This window comes from Biomphalaria glabrata, chromosome 4 (assembly GCF_947242115.1).
Source record: "Biomphalaria glabrata chromosome 4, xgBioGlab47.1, whole genome shotgun sequence".
In the NCBI taxonomy this organism is placed as follows: Eukaryota; Metazoa; Mollusca; class Gastropoda; family Planorbidae; genus Biomphalaria; species Biomphalaria glabrata.
Window position 1 is genome coordinate 9,471,673 of NC_074714.1, and position 17,445 is coordinate 9,489,117.

The 17,445-nt window shown below is 34.9% G+C and overlaps 1 protein-coding gene across 1 annotated transcript in view; it reads right to left on the reverse strand.

Annotated features, from left to right (window-relative positions):
* LOC106055017 (tudor domain-containing protein 1-like) overlaps positions 1 to 17,445 on the reverse strand; it is a 34,550-nt gene that overhangs the window by 12,993 nt on the left and 4,112 nt on the right. The window contains exons 3-8 of the mRNA XM_056028190.1: positions 16,609 to 16,783; positions 14,437 to 15,075; positions 13,566 to 13,734; positions 13,222 to 13,334; positions 12,997 to 13,124; positions 502 to 1,308 (exon numbers count right to left, since the gene is read on the reverse strand). Coding sequence (XP_055884165.1) covers positions 502 to 1,308; positions 12,997 to 13,124; positions 13,222 to 13,334; positions 13,566 to 13,734; positions 14,437 to 15,075; positions 16,609 to 16,783 — 2,031 coding nt within the window. The remainder of the gene's footprint in view (positions 1 to 501; positions 1,309 to 12,996; positions 13,125 to 13,221; positions 13,335 to 13,565; positions 13,735 to 14,436; positions 15,076 to 16,608; positions 16,784 to 17,445) is intronic.

Sequence of the window (17,445 nt, forward strand, 5' to 3'; positions counted from 1 at the left end):
CAATGAAATTGTATCTAGTTTTAAGAGAAAAGTTATTTCCATTTATTCAATTCTGTTCCTGGATGAGTGAATCTTACGAGTTTTACTCTTAACTTGGAATTTTTTGTTTTATTTCACAAAGAATATGCTACAGAAATTTCTTAAGTGCTATCACAAAGCAGACATGAGAAAATCGGTAGACTAAGAGGCAAAGATGGCAGGATGGACATGGACCTAGCTGAAGGGAGTTGCCTAGAACAGAGTCCAAAGGAAATGAGTAAAGTAAGTCACCACATAGCAAAGAGTCTATAGGTAGAGTAGGCCATTTCTGATCTTTATAAAAGAAATGGAAAAAATTAAATACATGTTCTTTCTGATTTTAAATATAATATATGAAATGATGGGTTTATTTTGGTATTGAGATTTGGTATAACTGTTAAAGAAACAGTAATTTTGTGCCTTTAAAATTTTAGAAATAAATAAATTTATTTTTATGAAAAAAAAAAAAAAAAGGAGTTTTACCTGAATAACTGACTTTCCATGCTGACTGGTTTTGTTGCTAGCTGCTAATATTAAACCTCTATAAAAGAGACTGTCTTCAGAAAAAATAGCACAACAAAGAGAGCCGACACTAGGGGGAGAAAATGACTGCTTCCTTGCTAAAAGTTCTGATTTTGGTTGATTATTATATGAAACATCTAACTGGGTTTGTATTTCTTTAACCATCTCCTGCAAGTGGGATCCCACATACGAGACAAAAAAACTGTCAGGAGATATGACTGAACGGAGCAAGATGGGAAGAGTCATCTCTTCATCATCTCTAGACACAGCACCACTGTGGACGTTGCTTGGCAGTTTCATGGTTCTGCACAGCTGAACAAGCTTTTCATGCACCAATAAACCCAGTTCATAGTTAGACTCTCTTTGCATTAGATTCTCAGCTTTCTTATCTACCTTGTGTGAATGTGGTGTAAGAGAACAAATATTAGCTTCAGTGTGTTCCTGCAAATCAGGGCAGTCTGCACCAGCGTCATCGCTATAAAATACCTTCAGCTCTTGGACTAAATCATGCAGCTCTATAGCCTGAGCTAAGCCAATGTTAATGAGGAATTTGGAAAGACTCTCTGCTTTGGTGTCTGTACTCTTGGATGCTATGTGATCCAAGTGCTTCTTGTTGAAGACAACTTTAATAATCCATGGGAGGGAGTCATACCACTTTTCTTTCTTCTCTGATAATCTTTGTATTTTAACTTGTTGGTCACAGATGCACTGTTGAAACTGTTGAATGGCAACCTCTGGCCACATTCTTTCAACATTTTTGGGACACACCTTAAAAAAAACAAAACAGATTTTTACAAATTTTTATGTTAATCTAGTCATTTATGCGTGATATTTAAGTGTGTAAATAGATACTAGGTTTTATTGGAAACAAAAAGGTGGATAAGAAGAAAGTTTGTGTATGTTGTTTCTTGCCTGAGTATTTCACAAGATTATATTCTCATTAAGTGAATTAGAGAAGCAGCCATAACCCTAACCCTGACAGTAAACTGTTGCTTTAAAATTTATACACTATTTCCAACGGTTTTTCAAGTTTTTTTTCATCTATCAGTCAATTTAAATTGTATGGGTAGTAGCCTAAAAAGTCTTTGAGTTGGGAAAAATATCATTATCTATATATATATATAATTCTCTTCATGGCTCAAGAGTTTGGACACCAAGTAATGGAAAGATCACTCTTTTATTTCTGCAAGTCGGACGGACCCACGTAATTTTAAAGGCGAAAAAAAAAGAGGGGGAGGGGAGAACAAGAAGTATTCACCCGTCACTAAATAGCAGGGCCGGACTTAACCATTGTGACCAAGAAGAAATGGAAAGAGAACATGTAATCTACTATGTATTCACCCGTCACTAAATAGCAGGGCCGGACTTAACCATTGTGGGGCCCAATGCGAAACAGATTTTGCAGGGCCCAGGTTGTGTAGGGATACAAATAATAAGTGAAAATTAAGAGTTTGTATTAGAAAATATATTCATCTTTGTATTTTATTCATTCTTTACTATGCACATAATTACTACACGAGCCTAGAATTAGCGCAGGACCTATGAAAGTGCGGGGCCCACTGCGGTCGCATAGCTTACAGTGGCCTAAGGCCGCCCCTGCAAAATAGTGCAGGTCAACTAGTAGCATATAATCTAAAAAAAAAAAAACCCAGAATATTTAAAGCACAACTATCAAAGAATTATCAAAGAAATAATTGACCATTTTTATTAAATCACCTAACATAAAACCAACATAGTTAAATAGGTCAAGTATTCAAAGCCCTAAAACCAACAAGAAAAAAATAAAAATAAAACGCTAATTGGGAGTATATGTTTGGACAAGTCCTACCCTTCAGTACCAGGTTAAAGTAAATGGAAAGGGGGGGGGGGGGGGCAAGGGTGGATCTCTACTACTATCTACGAACAAATCAAGTGATTAAAAAGGCTTTTATTGCTCTAGCAAAAGTTTGCCATATTTGTTTAAAAATTAATTAATCTTTATTATTAAAATGTATGCACTATTTTTTATGACAAGGTAAAAAGGCAGTTTGTGTTTACCACCCTCTTATTGCAAAAATTAGAAATGCTTTTGAAAATTGCAATTCAATATTGTCTTCATTGGGCTTTAATGCTCAACAACAGTGGTCTTTTGTTGTTACTATTAAAATGCAAATTAAGGGTACATATACACCACTGGCGGATCCAGAACTTTGGAGTGGGTGTGACCTAGAAATAGGATAGGTCATAAGACCAGTGACCTGTACTGTACTAGCAAGTTAGTCCAGTGGTACTTTGTGGTCCCAATTATATTATCTAGGCTAATAACTATAGCCTCTAGATGTATAATACTACCGAGACAAACAAATAATAATTCTGAGATTTCAGTTGCAACAAAAAAAAAAGGAGTTTATTTACAAACAAAAGGAAAAGATCATGAAAAATATAAATGGCAATAAAGGCTCACCAAAAGAAAATGACATAATGAAACTAAGCAAAGTAGCAAGACAGTTTCCGGTCAATATAATGAAGGACCACCATCATAGAGGCACAATAATGTCTTATGCCGAAAAACCAAAAAGATGGTTTACAATAATACCATACATGCATTAACAATGAAATGACGTCATTCATGAGACATTTTATGTCAAAAACCAAAGCGGGGGTTTACATTAGTTTACAATAATATCATACATACATTAACAATGAAATGACGTCATTCATGAGACACACTACTGTCTCGTATCTAAACAAAATATGTCTTTCAAAAAAAAAACATACAGAAGAGAATAAGAGACTAAGTAGACCTATACCATTTACATAAATCAATTTAGTACTAACAAATTGATAAAATCGGTAATAGTTCAGATACGCAGATACCTTTGCCGACCACCATGTTGTTTGTTAAGCATATTTATCTCCCTTACCTATATTGAACTTTCTATAACTTTTTTTAAAGAGAGTTTTTGTTCTTATGCTGTCAACTTATGATTTTTTAAGTGTATTTACTGAAATGAAGGTCTAAATAAAATGTTATTAATAAATTGATGAACTTGTTGTTTCTTCTTTTTTTCTACTTATGAAATTATTAATTAAAAAATATATGTTAACAATTAGATCTATAATTAATATAAAACAAATATGCATGAATTAAATGAAATGAAACACGCATCTAGATATACATGTTATGTTTAATTATTATTATTTTTTTAACAAAATTATGCATTATGACTTAGTGATCTTTTGAGAGCAATGACAATAAATGATATAGATCTAGTACGGGAAACTTATTACTATAAGAAATAATACTTTTATGTTTATCTGTTGATGATTAAGACTACAGTTAGATCTATACATTTCTAACGAATTTTAAGCGCTCTCTATTTTCGTAAAATCACACCACGAAGAGAAAGAATTTTATGAAGCTGACACATATCAGTGTCCCTTTCTCTTTCGCCGTGAGGTCTTCTGAGTGGAGTCTACTGTCTACCAGAGATTGTTTGGCGTGTGTTTTATGATCAGATAGGACTAATGTCTGTGTTTATAACTCTTACCACTACCTCTGGCTCCACCTCTCTTGGAGGGAGGATAGGTCGAGTGTAACTAGATCACGAACGTCTTTGTTAAACGTTACGTAGCACCTGTTAAACTATCATGTTTCACAATCTGAAATTTACTTTGCATAGAGTGGGGAACAAAAGCCAATGTATAAAGAAACAGATAAGAAGCATATACACTACTATTTAGATAATTTATGCATCTTTACTTTCGGAGTTCATTAAAAAAAAAACCTCCTCACCTATTACACTAAATTTGTTTAAGATGTGTAGTTGTGGGGGGGGGGGGGGGGGGGGGTTAGCGACTTCACCTACCAACCCTTCTCTTCACATGGATCCACCTCGCCCATGTATTCCGTTACGGAGTCCAAAGCAAGTTTTCTCTCCCGCCGTACCGTACAGGTGGCGATTTTCTCCGTTTATTCTTACGTACCTTTAAACCCTCGCTGCGCCGGCCGTCACACGCGATCTTTGTCTTTACGGCAGAACTAGGTGTGATGTAACATCACCTTCCCCTGCTCAGAGCTTCGCCGGCGCCGTGGTCATATTAGGTCATCTACTGCTAGGATCGCTGGTATGCTCATAAAGGGAGAAGGGCAAGGTACGGTGTTTTACTTGGTCAAAATTTATCCTTCTTCGCTTTCTTTGCCGGTTCGTTTCACCGACATGCAGTTCAACTGAGGTCTAGTCGGATGAGACTAAGACTGAAACGTGATGCAACATAACGATGTCACGATCAAAACTCTCTTGGTTGTATCCTATAATGTCGGCCAGCTCAAATTACATATTTGTAATCTGCATTTTTTTCTGCATATTCTGAAAATATAACAGAAACCTGATTTAGCGTTTCTAGTGTCGTATACTAATACCATAGATTTAATTCAAAATACACTGGTCAGTTGAAAGGCTCAAGAGAGAGTGGCAATCGTAAACAATTGACAGGGACTTAAATCGAGTACTAAAGGGGGCTAACTCTAATAAAAAAAAATAAAGGTAGCCACCCTTATTGTCCCTCTTGTCACAGTGGGGGGGGGGGGCGATTTTTTTCCAAACCCTAACGCCCAGTAAACCCTAACCCTATGCATAAATGTGCGTACAGCATATATTTAAATATATATATATATATATATATATATATATATATATATATGAGAATAAAATAAGACTGTTTCTCAATCTTCGGCGAAAAAAAAAAAAGGAAAAAAAACAGTCATGTTGAGGCCTTTCTCTTGCACGCTTGGGGGTCTGGGAAAGCGCTGTAAGTTTCCTCAGTGGGGTTCGGGGCGAAACCCCGACACCCAAAAGCGTTTTCTTGCATTCTTCACTGCAGAAACGAATTCTCCTGACATCTACAGCTTATTACTTATTAGTGGGGTTCGGGGCGAAGCCCCGACGTTATCTTGCATTTTTCACTGCAGAAACGCATTCTCCTGACATCTACAGCTCATTGTTTATCAGTGGGGTTCGGGGCAAAGCCCCGATGCAAAAACCGTTTTCTTGCATTTTTCACTGCAGAAACGAATTCTCCTGACATCTACAGCTCATTGTTTATCAGTGGGTTTCGGAGCGAAGCCTCAAAGCTAAAAGCGTTTTTTGGCATTCTTCACTGCAGTAACGCATTCTCCTGACCTACAGCTCATTATTCATTCTATTATAAAGGGCCTTTTGAATAATGTGGAAAAATATTCTAATATGAATTTATAGTCCCTTAAATACATTGCAAATACAACCGATTTGTTCTTTGAAAAGATAAGATACCCAACATATTTAGATTAAGGCTTTGAGGATCGCTGCCGAAAAAAAAAATCGATTAATAATATTCAATAAAATGTAAGCATAAATTGTGAGTTATATTCCTAAATTTATTTAACTAGAAAAATATGAGATAGAGTAAAGGTTGGAAAAGGTCGACTAGGAAAAGATCATCTGGCTTTTGAACTCATCTCAACCGTGACTGTTATATTGAAAAATTTCGTTTGAATTATAACTTTTCCAAAGCAAAGTCTTTCTTAAAATAGTTATGATAAATTCATGTGAAATTACACAAACTCTGTCTGGAAAGGGGAAGGGCGGTAAAATGAAAACGATTAATCCTCCCTCCTTTTTATAATTTCTGCCAATGATTGCATTTTGCATTAAAGAATAAGGGTGGGGCGACTCGATATAAGAATTTACTTTATAGCATATATAAATTATATTAGTGACAGATTTTTTTTTATTTTGTAATTTCTTACTATAATACAAAAAGAAAAAGTATTGGTTTGTCCGATGGGGGGGAAGGTGATTGCATGTATCGCACTTCCACCTGTTTATATTATATAGATATTCGACTAATTTTGTTCACATACTATGATTTCTCCATAAAAGTAGGATCGCCCCCCCCCACTCAAAGGGTTTAGATGGCGAAGGGCAGTAGAGGTATTCGCTCCTCCCATTCCAATCGGCCAAAGATGAACGATATAATATAAAGATCTGTTGAAATACCAATAAAAAGTTTTAATCATATAGATATTTAAAGATAGGGCTGATAATCATGGAGGAGTTCTTTTAGCAATAAAAAACACTCTTATAGCAGAAGAAATTACCTTACCTAACTCAAAAAAATATAGAATCAACATTTTGTAAAATTAATACCACCTCAACATCCCTAATAATAGGCAGCATTTACAGACCAATTCTCTGTTGAATATCTACTACACTCCGTGACAGAATGTACAAGTGTACACAATAAAATAGCTTAATTCTTAACAGAACGTCAGTAGTCATGATATACTCTACACAATCTCCCCAACCTTTAAGTACAGCGTGATAATGTATCTGCCACAACATTTTCTTTCCCTGGTATTGTCTTGATCTCAAATTTATAGTCCATCAGTTGTAATGCCCACCTAGCAATTCTATTATTACCACATTTATTTAAATTAATGAATGCCAACGGAGCATGATCAGTCCATAATTGAAATTTAGCCCCCATCAGATAAAAACTTAGCTTTGTTATGCACCACACAATTGCCAGCCCTTCTTTTTCAATAGTTGCATAGTTTAACTCTGCAAGGGTTAGTTTCCTGCTTACATAAAAAACAGGGTGTGCAATTCCACTATACTCTTGCATCAAACAGCCCCCTATAGCTATGGATGAAGCATCCGTAGCCAAAATAAATTCTCTAGTACTATCGGGCAATTTTAATATTGGTTTTTCAGAAAACACCCTCTTAATCTTGTCTAGCGATCTTTGACATTGTTCAGACCAAACTATAATGTTAGATTTCCCTTTCTTTGTAAGATTTGTAAGAGGTTCAATCATTTCTGCAAAATTTGGAACAAATTTTCTATAAAAATTGCAAAGACCTAAAAGACTTCTAATTTGTTTTTTTGTTTTTGGTATACTAATATCCATTATTTTTGCAACTGTTTCATCCAATGGTGTAATTGATTCATTTTTTATCTTATATCCCAAAAAAGGAATTTCACTAAGTCCAATTTTTATTTTTGTTGGTTTCAATGTCAAATTGTTTTCCTTGATAATAGCAAATATCTCTCTTAGACTCTGTAAGTGTTCGTTCCAGTCCTCACTGAAGATGTAGATATCATCTAAATAGCAAATAGTGTCTCTTCTGTGACCCAGTATCTTTGCCATCATCCTGTTAAAAGTGTCTGGGGCATTTACTAAGCCAAAACTCATCACATTCCACTGATAGACGCCGAACGGTGTCTTAAATGCGGATAGTGGTTTTGCCTCTTCCTTTAGAGGTACTTGCCAGTATCCTCTAGAAAGGTCCAACGTGGTGAAAAGTTTCGCTTTTTTCAATTTAGTAAACATTTCCTCCGCCTGTGGCATTGGGAATGGGTCAAATTCTGTAACTTTATTTAGTTGACGGTAATCCACACACAGTCTAATGTTGCCACATTTTTTTTTAACCAGCACAACTGGTGCAGCACATGACGAATTAGATGGTTCTATCACTCCCAATTTAAGTAGTTCATCTATTTCTTTCTGTAACGCTTCTCTGTGATGCAATGGTACAGCATATTGAGGTAGTTTATTTGGAACTCTGCCTGTTAATTTGATATCATGTTCTATGATATTCGTTCTTCCTGGTAAATCTGTAAAAATATTTTTAAAATCTTCCAATAATGTTGTTACTTCCTTAGCTCTGTCTGACGAGATTCCCGTCACTTCCACATCTTTCCATGTTTGACTGACATCAGTTGAAATTGTTTCTATGTGTCCCAATCTTTCCTCTGTCTCAAAGTCTACACTCACGGATGCACCTATGACCAATGGGTCTTCTTTACTGCTTTTTTCACTTTTTTGTTGCGACCTAAATTCTTTTAGCATATCCACATGAAATATTTTCAGCCTTGAATCAATTTTAATTTCATAATCCACATCACTTATTTTCCTTGTTACCTTATAAAGACCCAACCATTTCGTGAATAGTACATTCTCCTTATCCTTTAGTAATACCAAAACATCTTGACCTACTTCTAGTTTGGTCAATTTCCTGTGTTCATTCACTCTAGACTGTGTTAGTTCACTTTTATCAAGTACATGCTTCCTCACAAGCTTTTATTACTTTATTTCTGGTTTCTGTCACTATATCGTAATTTTCTTTTTTTTCAACTTGTTCTTGTGGAAGTATTAGTTCTTTTAGGATTGCCATTGGGCCTCTTGGATTTCCTCCATAAATCATCTGAAATGGTGAAAACCCCGTGGTTTCGTTACGGCTCTCTCTGTATGCGAAAAGGATAGAGGGTAATGCCACATCCCATTCTTTGGGATTGTCATCTGCTACTTTCGATAACGCTTTCTTTAACGTACAGTTAAAACGTTCACAAATACCGTTGCTCTGCGGGTGGTACGGGGCTGTAAACCTTTGCCGAATTCCAAACATTTTCAAAAATGTTGTCATTAGTTGACAGTGGAACTGTGTGCCCCTATCTGACAGTACCTCTTCAGGAAATCCAAACCGTGTAAATAATGTATATAACGCTTGAACTATATCACTGGCTTCAATTCTTTTTAGTGGAATAGCTTCTGGCCATCTTGAGCACACGTCTATCACAGTTAGAATATATCGATGACCCCTATTTGATATCACCGGCAAGGGTCCAATCAAATCAATAGCAATCTTAAGAAATGGCCTTTCTGGTATATCTACCTTTTGTAATGGAGCTCTGATTTTTTTAGTTCCTTTCATTTGACAAACTTTGCACGACAACACATAATTTTTAATGTCTTTACTAATAGATGGCCAATAAAAGTCCCTAAATATTCTTTGTTTCGTTTTGTGAATTCCCATGTGGCCTGCATATGCTTCATCATGCCCATTCTTCAATATGACATTTCTAAATTCAGCTGGTACAACAACCTGTATAATCTTTCTTCCTTGTGACTCAATTTCTCTTACCAAAATTCCTCTTTCTATATAAAATTTTCCTCCTCTACCTCCTTTCTGGGCCAACTGACGCATCTCTGGGTCATTTTTTTGTTCTGTAATAAACCTTTCCTTGTCGAATACTACATTATTACGTTCTAATGTTTCTGAGTTTTGTATTAATCCTTCTTTTTTTTTCTTATCTGGTAACTGGAATAATTTTTCCAGATCTCCTGCATCCAGATCCTTCCATTTGGATCGAGTAATACTCATTCCAAAACACTTTTTCCAATTTCCCATATCCTTTTCATTGCAATTCTTTATACCTGGAATATTTCTAATAATCAAATCAATATAAGCATGGTCTATTACACATGCTGTATCAATTTTAATTCTAGCAACTGGTAATTGTACAGTCTTCCCATCAAACATCACACAATTCCTGGTTTTGCCGGTATAGTCTTGTTCTTCTACTAATTTCTTATTAACACCCACTATTGTACTGCCTGAATCTCTTATCGTCCTTGCTATTTTGTTTCCCACGAAGGTCTCAAAATACTCAAGGCTTCCTGCACATGTTAACATTGACAGGCTTTGATCTCTTCTATCTCTTACTCCGCCGAATCGTCCCTGTATATTTCTTTGGTATCGACCTCGGTTACTATAAAACTGTCCTGGTCTACTACCCATTTGGTTCCTTCCTTGTCCTCTAAACCTATTTTGTTCATCATATCTAAATCGTCTGCCGTTGTTGATGTAGTTGTCTCGTGTATCTCTAGTTCTGTTAAATGCAACTATTTCTTCTATGTCGCTGCCTCTGGATAGTTTCTTATCTGGATGTGCCACCTTATAGGCCCTTATCAGTCTTACTATGTCTTCTATGGATTTTGGTTTCCTCTCCAACAGAAATATTTTTAATTCCTCCTGACACTCATAAATTGCTTTGTCTATCATTAGAAATGTCTTTAGACCATCAAATGTCTTTTCTATTTTGGCGGTTTCAGTCCAATTTTCAAAACTACTGGTCATTCTGTCCATGAATGTCTGTGGGTCATCATTTGTTTCTATCGCACAGTTAACAAATTGTTCACGGTAGTACGCCTCTGTTTTTCCGTACGTTCGTAGTAATTGTTCTTTCACCACGCTATAGCTGCTCTGGTTCATGCATATCTTCGATGGGACCTCTGCTACAAATGACTTTGATAATAAGAATGACCATTTGTCTTCGGGGTATTCCAGTTCTCTCATTTCAATTTCAAATTTCTTCAAAAAAATGTCAATGTCCATTTTAGCTTCTTCAAATATCGCCCCTTTATATTTTGCTAGTTTATTCCCTGTAGTTTCCCCCTTTCTTTTATCACTCTCTTTATCTTGGTTTGTTTTTAACTTTTTCTCTGCTGTCTCTTTTTCAAACGCTAATCTTTCTCTTTCAATGGCAACTAATTCATTTTTCTTTTCCCTTTCAATTGCTACTATCTCCTAATCCTTTTCTCTTTCTCTTTTGTCCTCCTTATCTAATCTATCCTTTTCTTTTTCTCTTTCCATCGCTAATCTCTCCTTTTCTTTTTCCCTTTCTCTTTTGTCCTCCTTATCTAATCTCTCCTTTTCTTTTTCTCTTTCCATCGCTAATCTCTCCTTTTCTTTTTCTCTTTCCATCGCTAATCTCTCCTTTTCTTTTTCTCTTTCCATCGCTAATCTCTCCTTTTCTTTTTCTCTTTCCATCGCTAATCTCTCCTTTTCTTTTTCTCTTTCCATCGCTAATCTCTCCCTCTCCATCAACCTTTCTTGTACGTATTTTCTTAGTTCTGCCCCTTCAAGCTCCATCAACCTCCCCTCTTCCTTCAACGCTGCTACCTCAGCCTTGTCCGCCATAGTCTATTACTAATAATATCAAATCGAATGTTCTCCTGTCTCTAGATCTAGACTTTACTATCTCTACTGCCTGCTGACAGGAGATCCACTGTGTATAGAGGGATACGTGGGTTTTACCTTTGTGTTGGGCGCCACTTGTTACGTCTTCATCTTGGATGAGACTCTTTAGACATGGAAACGACAAATCACAGTTTATAAATACTTTAATCTTTATTAATACTGAAAACACTTTCTTGTTCATATTCCTCCATTTTGGTTCTTCTTCTCCTTTCAACACGCATTCGCACCATTTCACATTTACACTAAGATGCGCACGTAACAAGATGCTATCTTACTAGATTTTTCTAAGGCTTTTGACAAAGTTCACCACCATAGTTTGCTTAAAAAATTAAAATATTTCAGCATTAATGGTCCACTGCATCAGTGGATTAAAGACTTTCTGATAGGGAGAGAACAAACTGTAATAATAAATGGCTCTAAATCAACAGATAACAGTAAACTCAGGTGTACCTCAAGGAACAGTCTTGGGTCCACTACTATTTTTAATTTACATAAATGATTTACCAAATTGCATTACTTCAGGAACAAAAGTCAGATTATTTGCAGACGATTGCATAATATATAGAACAATAAAAACAACACAAGACACAGATGTTTTACAAAGAGAATTAGATGAATTACAGAAATGGGAATCAAATTGGAGCATGTCTTTCCACCCAGAAAAATTTCAGTTGTTAAGAGTAACAAAAAAAACTAAAACAAATTAATTCCACTTATCTTATTCATGGCAAACCAGTAACACAGACTAAAAACGCAAAATACCTAGGTGTTATAATAAATGAAAAACTGTCATGGAATCCACACATTGATGAAACTACAAAAAAATCAAACAAAGCATTAGGATTTATTAAAAGAAATTTCTATAAATCAAATGAGAAAACTAAAATGTTATTTAACCTTGGTTAGGCCAATAATAGAATATGCATCCTCTGTTTGGGACCCCTCAACTCAAGAAAACATTAAGAAACTAGAACAGACACAAAATAGAGCAGTGCGATTCATAACAAACGAATATTCACATTTGACTAGAGTAACACCTTTAGTAAAATCACTAAATTTAGAAAGCCTTCAGGACAGAAGGCTCAAAAGTAAAGTAGCAATAATACATAAAACACTGAACCATAATCTTCAAATACAAAAACAAAATTTAATAAAATACTCTGAAAGACACAAAGATAAAGGCACATTCCTCGTCCCATATGCTAGGACAAATTTGAACAAATACTCCTTCTTCCCTAGTGCTATTAGAGCATGGAATGGGTTGCCTGAGCTAGCCAGGAAAACCAGTGACTTGGCAGAATTTAAGTCATTGGTTAATATGCATGACTAAATGCATGACGCGTAGGACGTAATCATCTTCTTTTTTGAAGTAACGTCTGTATTATATAAGATAAGAAGATAATATACCGGTATGTAAAATGTAATACTAGATAAAAAAACTTTTTTGTTTACATTTTAAATGACTAAATACTATCAGATATTCCTTTTTTTCTTGATTCCATAGCCAATGGCTTTATAATTTTCTCTGGGGCAATGAACCCTAATAATCCATTGTAGACTGTAGGCTTATAAAATGAATGAAGTAAGAAAAAACAAAAGTAAAAAGTCTTTACCCCTTCAAGAGCACACCAGATACTGTTGGCTGGGTAGGAAGCTAGACTTGGAGGTAACACAAAGATATCATTTACTGAGACAAGATGTGAATTACCATAATCCACATATTTAACAGAGACCATTTCACCTTCAGAAAAAAAAAAAAAAAAAAATAAAGTTGAAATATATAGTAGTTCACTGCCTACAAACTTCTTAAACTTATATATAACTCCTGATGAGCCTACCTTGAACTGACTTGATCTTAGCTCTGTAGTAACAATTATCTTCAAACTTGGCTAAACAATACAGGCCTTGATGGGCCTCTAAAATAGTCATTTTTCCAGAAATAATATGCTCCCTGTAAAACAAAACGGAATGAAATTAAATGTGGGAATAGATTAACATTTTTCAACAATTCTGGACATCTGTCAACATACTGCTACAACAAGATCAACAAGCAAACTGTTAGAAACAAAGTGCACAGACTCTGAGATAAACAAAGAATGTTCAAGTGATGTGCATCTGAAAAGGCCGAAACTGCTAGTGTATAAATATTTCAAAGTAGCTCTATATATGTAAGTCGACATACCTGATTTTTTTAGCAATGACTACATTCAAATCATTAATCAGCTGCACATGAAAAGACCATGGATGTTCCACATCAATAACAACAACATTTAGAATTTCATCTACTCCAAGAATAGTTTCCTTTATTATGACTAAGTTGTCTGATAGTTCTTCCCTTGAACTTTCTAAGCCTATCAAAGAGAAAAAAAAATGTTTCCAATAACTAGTAGAAATATTGATCACATTTGGAACATTTAAATTCATTATGAAAACAAGAAATGAGCCCAACCAAAACCTTAGGAAGAAATTTTGAATTTCAATACATTATAATTGAGGCTTTGAAGCTTAAATTGTGATACAGGCTAAGGTTTTAAACAATTTTAAAGAATATTCTTAAGTAAATGTTCAACTCTAAAGGGTATAAAATACAATAGTTGGTGGCTGCCTTATCATGTGGTATGCAGGCTGGACTGTCCTCTCAATGATTCTAGGTTCAACCCCTACTTGCTGATGAGGTTTGTTCTAGAATCTAATAATCTTTAATTCTGAAGGAACATCCGAAACATGTAAAACAAAAAAACAACATGTAAAACAAGCCAAAACATGTAAAACAAAAAAAAAAAAAGTAAAACAAACAAAGCATGTAAAACAAACAAAGCATGTAAAACAAACAAAGCATGTAAAACAGCACAGAAATAAACTAATTTTAAATTGTTTGCTTCAAGAATAGCAATAGTTAAAGGAGACTTGACAAAGCAGTGAACTGTAGTTTGATTAATAGCCAAAGAGCTATAGCTAAATTCTAACAGCTACAGAGCTTTAGTTACAGCTTATATGCATTAGAGCTATAGTAACATTATATATATATAACAACCCACAGAGTTAATACTTACAGTTTGTATTTACAAACAATGGAGAAAATAATTTTGTATTGAGTTCTGTGTTCACTGCTGTCCTGTCTACAGTAAGTTGTAGAAGTTTCCTTTCCACAGGAGACTGAAGAACAGGCTTATCTGAATAAGCTTGTGGAGTAGTCTTTTCGATAGCAGGCTTTACAAAAGTCTTATCTATAGCAGGCTTTAATAATTTTCTGTCTGGAATATTTAAAGATGCCCTCTCTTGGAAGGGCTTTGAAATAGTCTTATCAACAGTGGATGGTAAAACTATCTTATCCAATGAAGACTGTTGATTTAACTTATCTGTTGAAGAATGTTTAATAGTCCTTTCTTTAATAGGCTTAAAGAAATTCCTTTCCAGCAGAAATGTTCCATCTACTGGAGATTGTAAAGTGGCCCTGTTCTCTGAAGACAGCAGAAATTTCTGATCCACTGGAGATTGTAAAGTGGCCCTGTTCTCTGAAGACAGCAGAAATTTCTGATCCACTGGAGATTGTAAAGTGGCCCTCTTCTCTGAAGACAGCAGAAATTTCTGATCCACTGGAGATTGTAAAGTGGCCCTCTTCTCTGAAGACATTGCAACTGCAGTCACTAGCTGACAAGGATTAGACTGTTGCACTTTTTCTTCTTTTTTGTCTGCAAACAAAAAAGTTCATGCTATAGCATTAGCCAATACTACGATGCGAAGGACTATTGAGGTACATATTAGACTGAATTTGAATGGAGACCTTTTTTTTTTCTAGAATGAATAGTGCCCTTTGATTGCAAGAAAACACTTAATATTGAAATGTTCCACCTCTATCACTATAATCAAGCTCTCATCCAAATCACAAGAAAGATGATATCTATTATAAGCTATCCCGACAAGATCAACGTCTAATCTTTCAACTCAGGACAGGACACAACAGAATAAGACAACATATGTACCAGAAGCTCAAAATTGGAACCAGTGAAATCTGCCCATGTGGAGTGTCACCAGAGAATGTTGATCATGTCCTTTAAAACTGTTCCCTTTACCATGAGGCCTGTACAAGACACTGGCCCCAAGGCACCCCAATAGAAAGAAAACTATATGGAGAGCTCCCTGATTTGGAAACCACTGCGCTGTTCATCTCGTATTTTGGTCTAGTCATATGAATGCTTCAACATAAAAATGAGAACAAGAAAGAAGAAAAGAAGAAAAAAGACTATAATTTTTTTTTTGATGCATTGTTTGTTTTTAGTACAAAAAAAAAGGCTTTTGAAAGAAAGGAGAAAGAATTTTAAAAGCTCCAAACACAAGAAAATGCTGAACAGAAGGGGAACCTACTGCCTCTCCAAACTATCTTTAGAAAGAATCTTTTCTTGTATACAAAATATTTTAAAATTATTTACATAACACTTACACCCAAAACAAAAAATGACAAGCTTTAATGTGCATTCATTACCAGAATTTGGATTCCAAACATATTGTAAATATTTATTAGCAACAAAAAAATAGTGTCATAATTACATGTCTGTAAGTTTCTTTTCTTTTTCATTACATTTAAAAAAAAAACCTACAGACCCCAACTATAGAAGCTGTCACTGTCACATTCTAGTGATATTTTAATATGAACAGAAGGGGAACCTACTGCCTCTCCAAACTATCTTTAGAAAGAATCTTTTCTTGTATACAAAATATTTTAAAATTATTTACAAAACACTTACACCCAAAACAAAAATGACAAGCTTTAATCTGCATTCATTAGCATTGGATTCCAAACATATTATAAATATTTATTAGCAACAAAAAAATAGTGTCATAATTACATGTCTGTAAGTTTCTTTTCTTTTTCATTACATTTAAAAAAAAAACCTACAGACCCCAACTATAGAAGCTGTCACTGTCACATTCTAGTGATATTTTAATATAGCACCTACTTTAAAATCAATGTCACAATTAAACAAATTTAAAAAAAAAACATTAATAAGGTCTGCTAGCTCTCTCTCTCTCTCTGTTGATATCTTCTTTAATGTCATCAGATTTACCAAAGCATTCTCACATCACTGAACCATTTTAACCACAGTAAATGTAATCAAGAAGAGCAACTCAAACATTACATCATATACAAATACATGCTAAAACTGCATTCACACCACCAGTCACACAAAAAGGGAGAAATACAAAAAGACATAAATGCCACTTACTTTCAGTTTTTAGTGGCTCTTCGGCTAGTTGACATAAATAAGAATCAGTATCTAAAACAATCTTGGTAAAAAGATCTGAAGCCTTATCTAACTGTTGTATGAGAACTCTGGCTTTGTCCAAGTCTGCAGCGTGTTCCCCATCCCTTGGTACAAGGTTCTCTATTTTCTTTGTAATCTTAACACAGAGACAAAATGGAGGTATTTGTGATAAATACATTACACAACTATTTCTATTAGTATAGTAAAAAAAATATTTTTTAATGAAAAAAGTACATGAAGCATTTAGAATTATTATAGAGTGTGTTTTTTGGCTGATGATTAAGATTCTATTGAAGGGGCAAATGACTGATGAAAGGAGACAGAGGGAGACACTTGTGAATATTGAATGGCAAGAGCAGTGAATTTAGGTGAGTGGAGAGAAATTTTGAAAATTTTAAACATCATTTGCTTCAATTTGTATATTTCTGCACTGAAATGAAAGCCAGTAAATATTTGTAATAAAAATTAAGTTGATTTAGTTTATAAAAGAGTTTTAACGAAAGTGATTTGCTGTAGTGCTATTAGTAACTTGTGATGATGTGTTCACAGCTTATTGGAGATGTGTGTTGCATTAACTTATTCAGCTTATGAAATCCAGGCAATATGGACATGCTTTTCAACTCTAGTTCTCCTTTCAGACCTTGCAATCTACAGGGCATTGTCATCTGTTTATTTGGTCAATGGTTAACTAGCAGTGTGTCATGTGGCCAGCATAATGACCAACCATCTTTACTTTCTCCAACTCAAGCCAGGTACCTAAAATTGGGTGGACTAAGGGGCGTCCTAAAAATCCAGAAA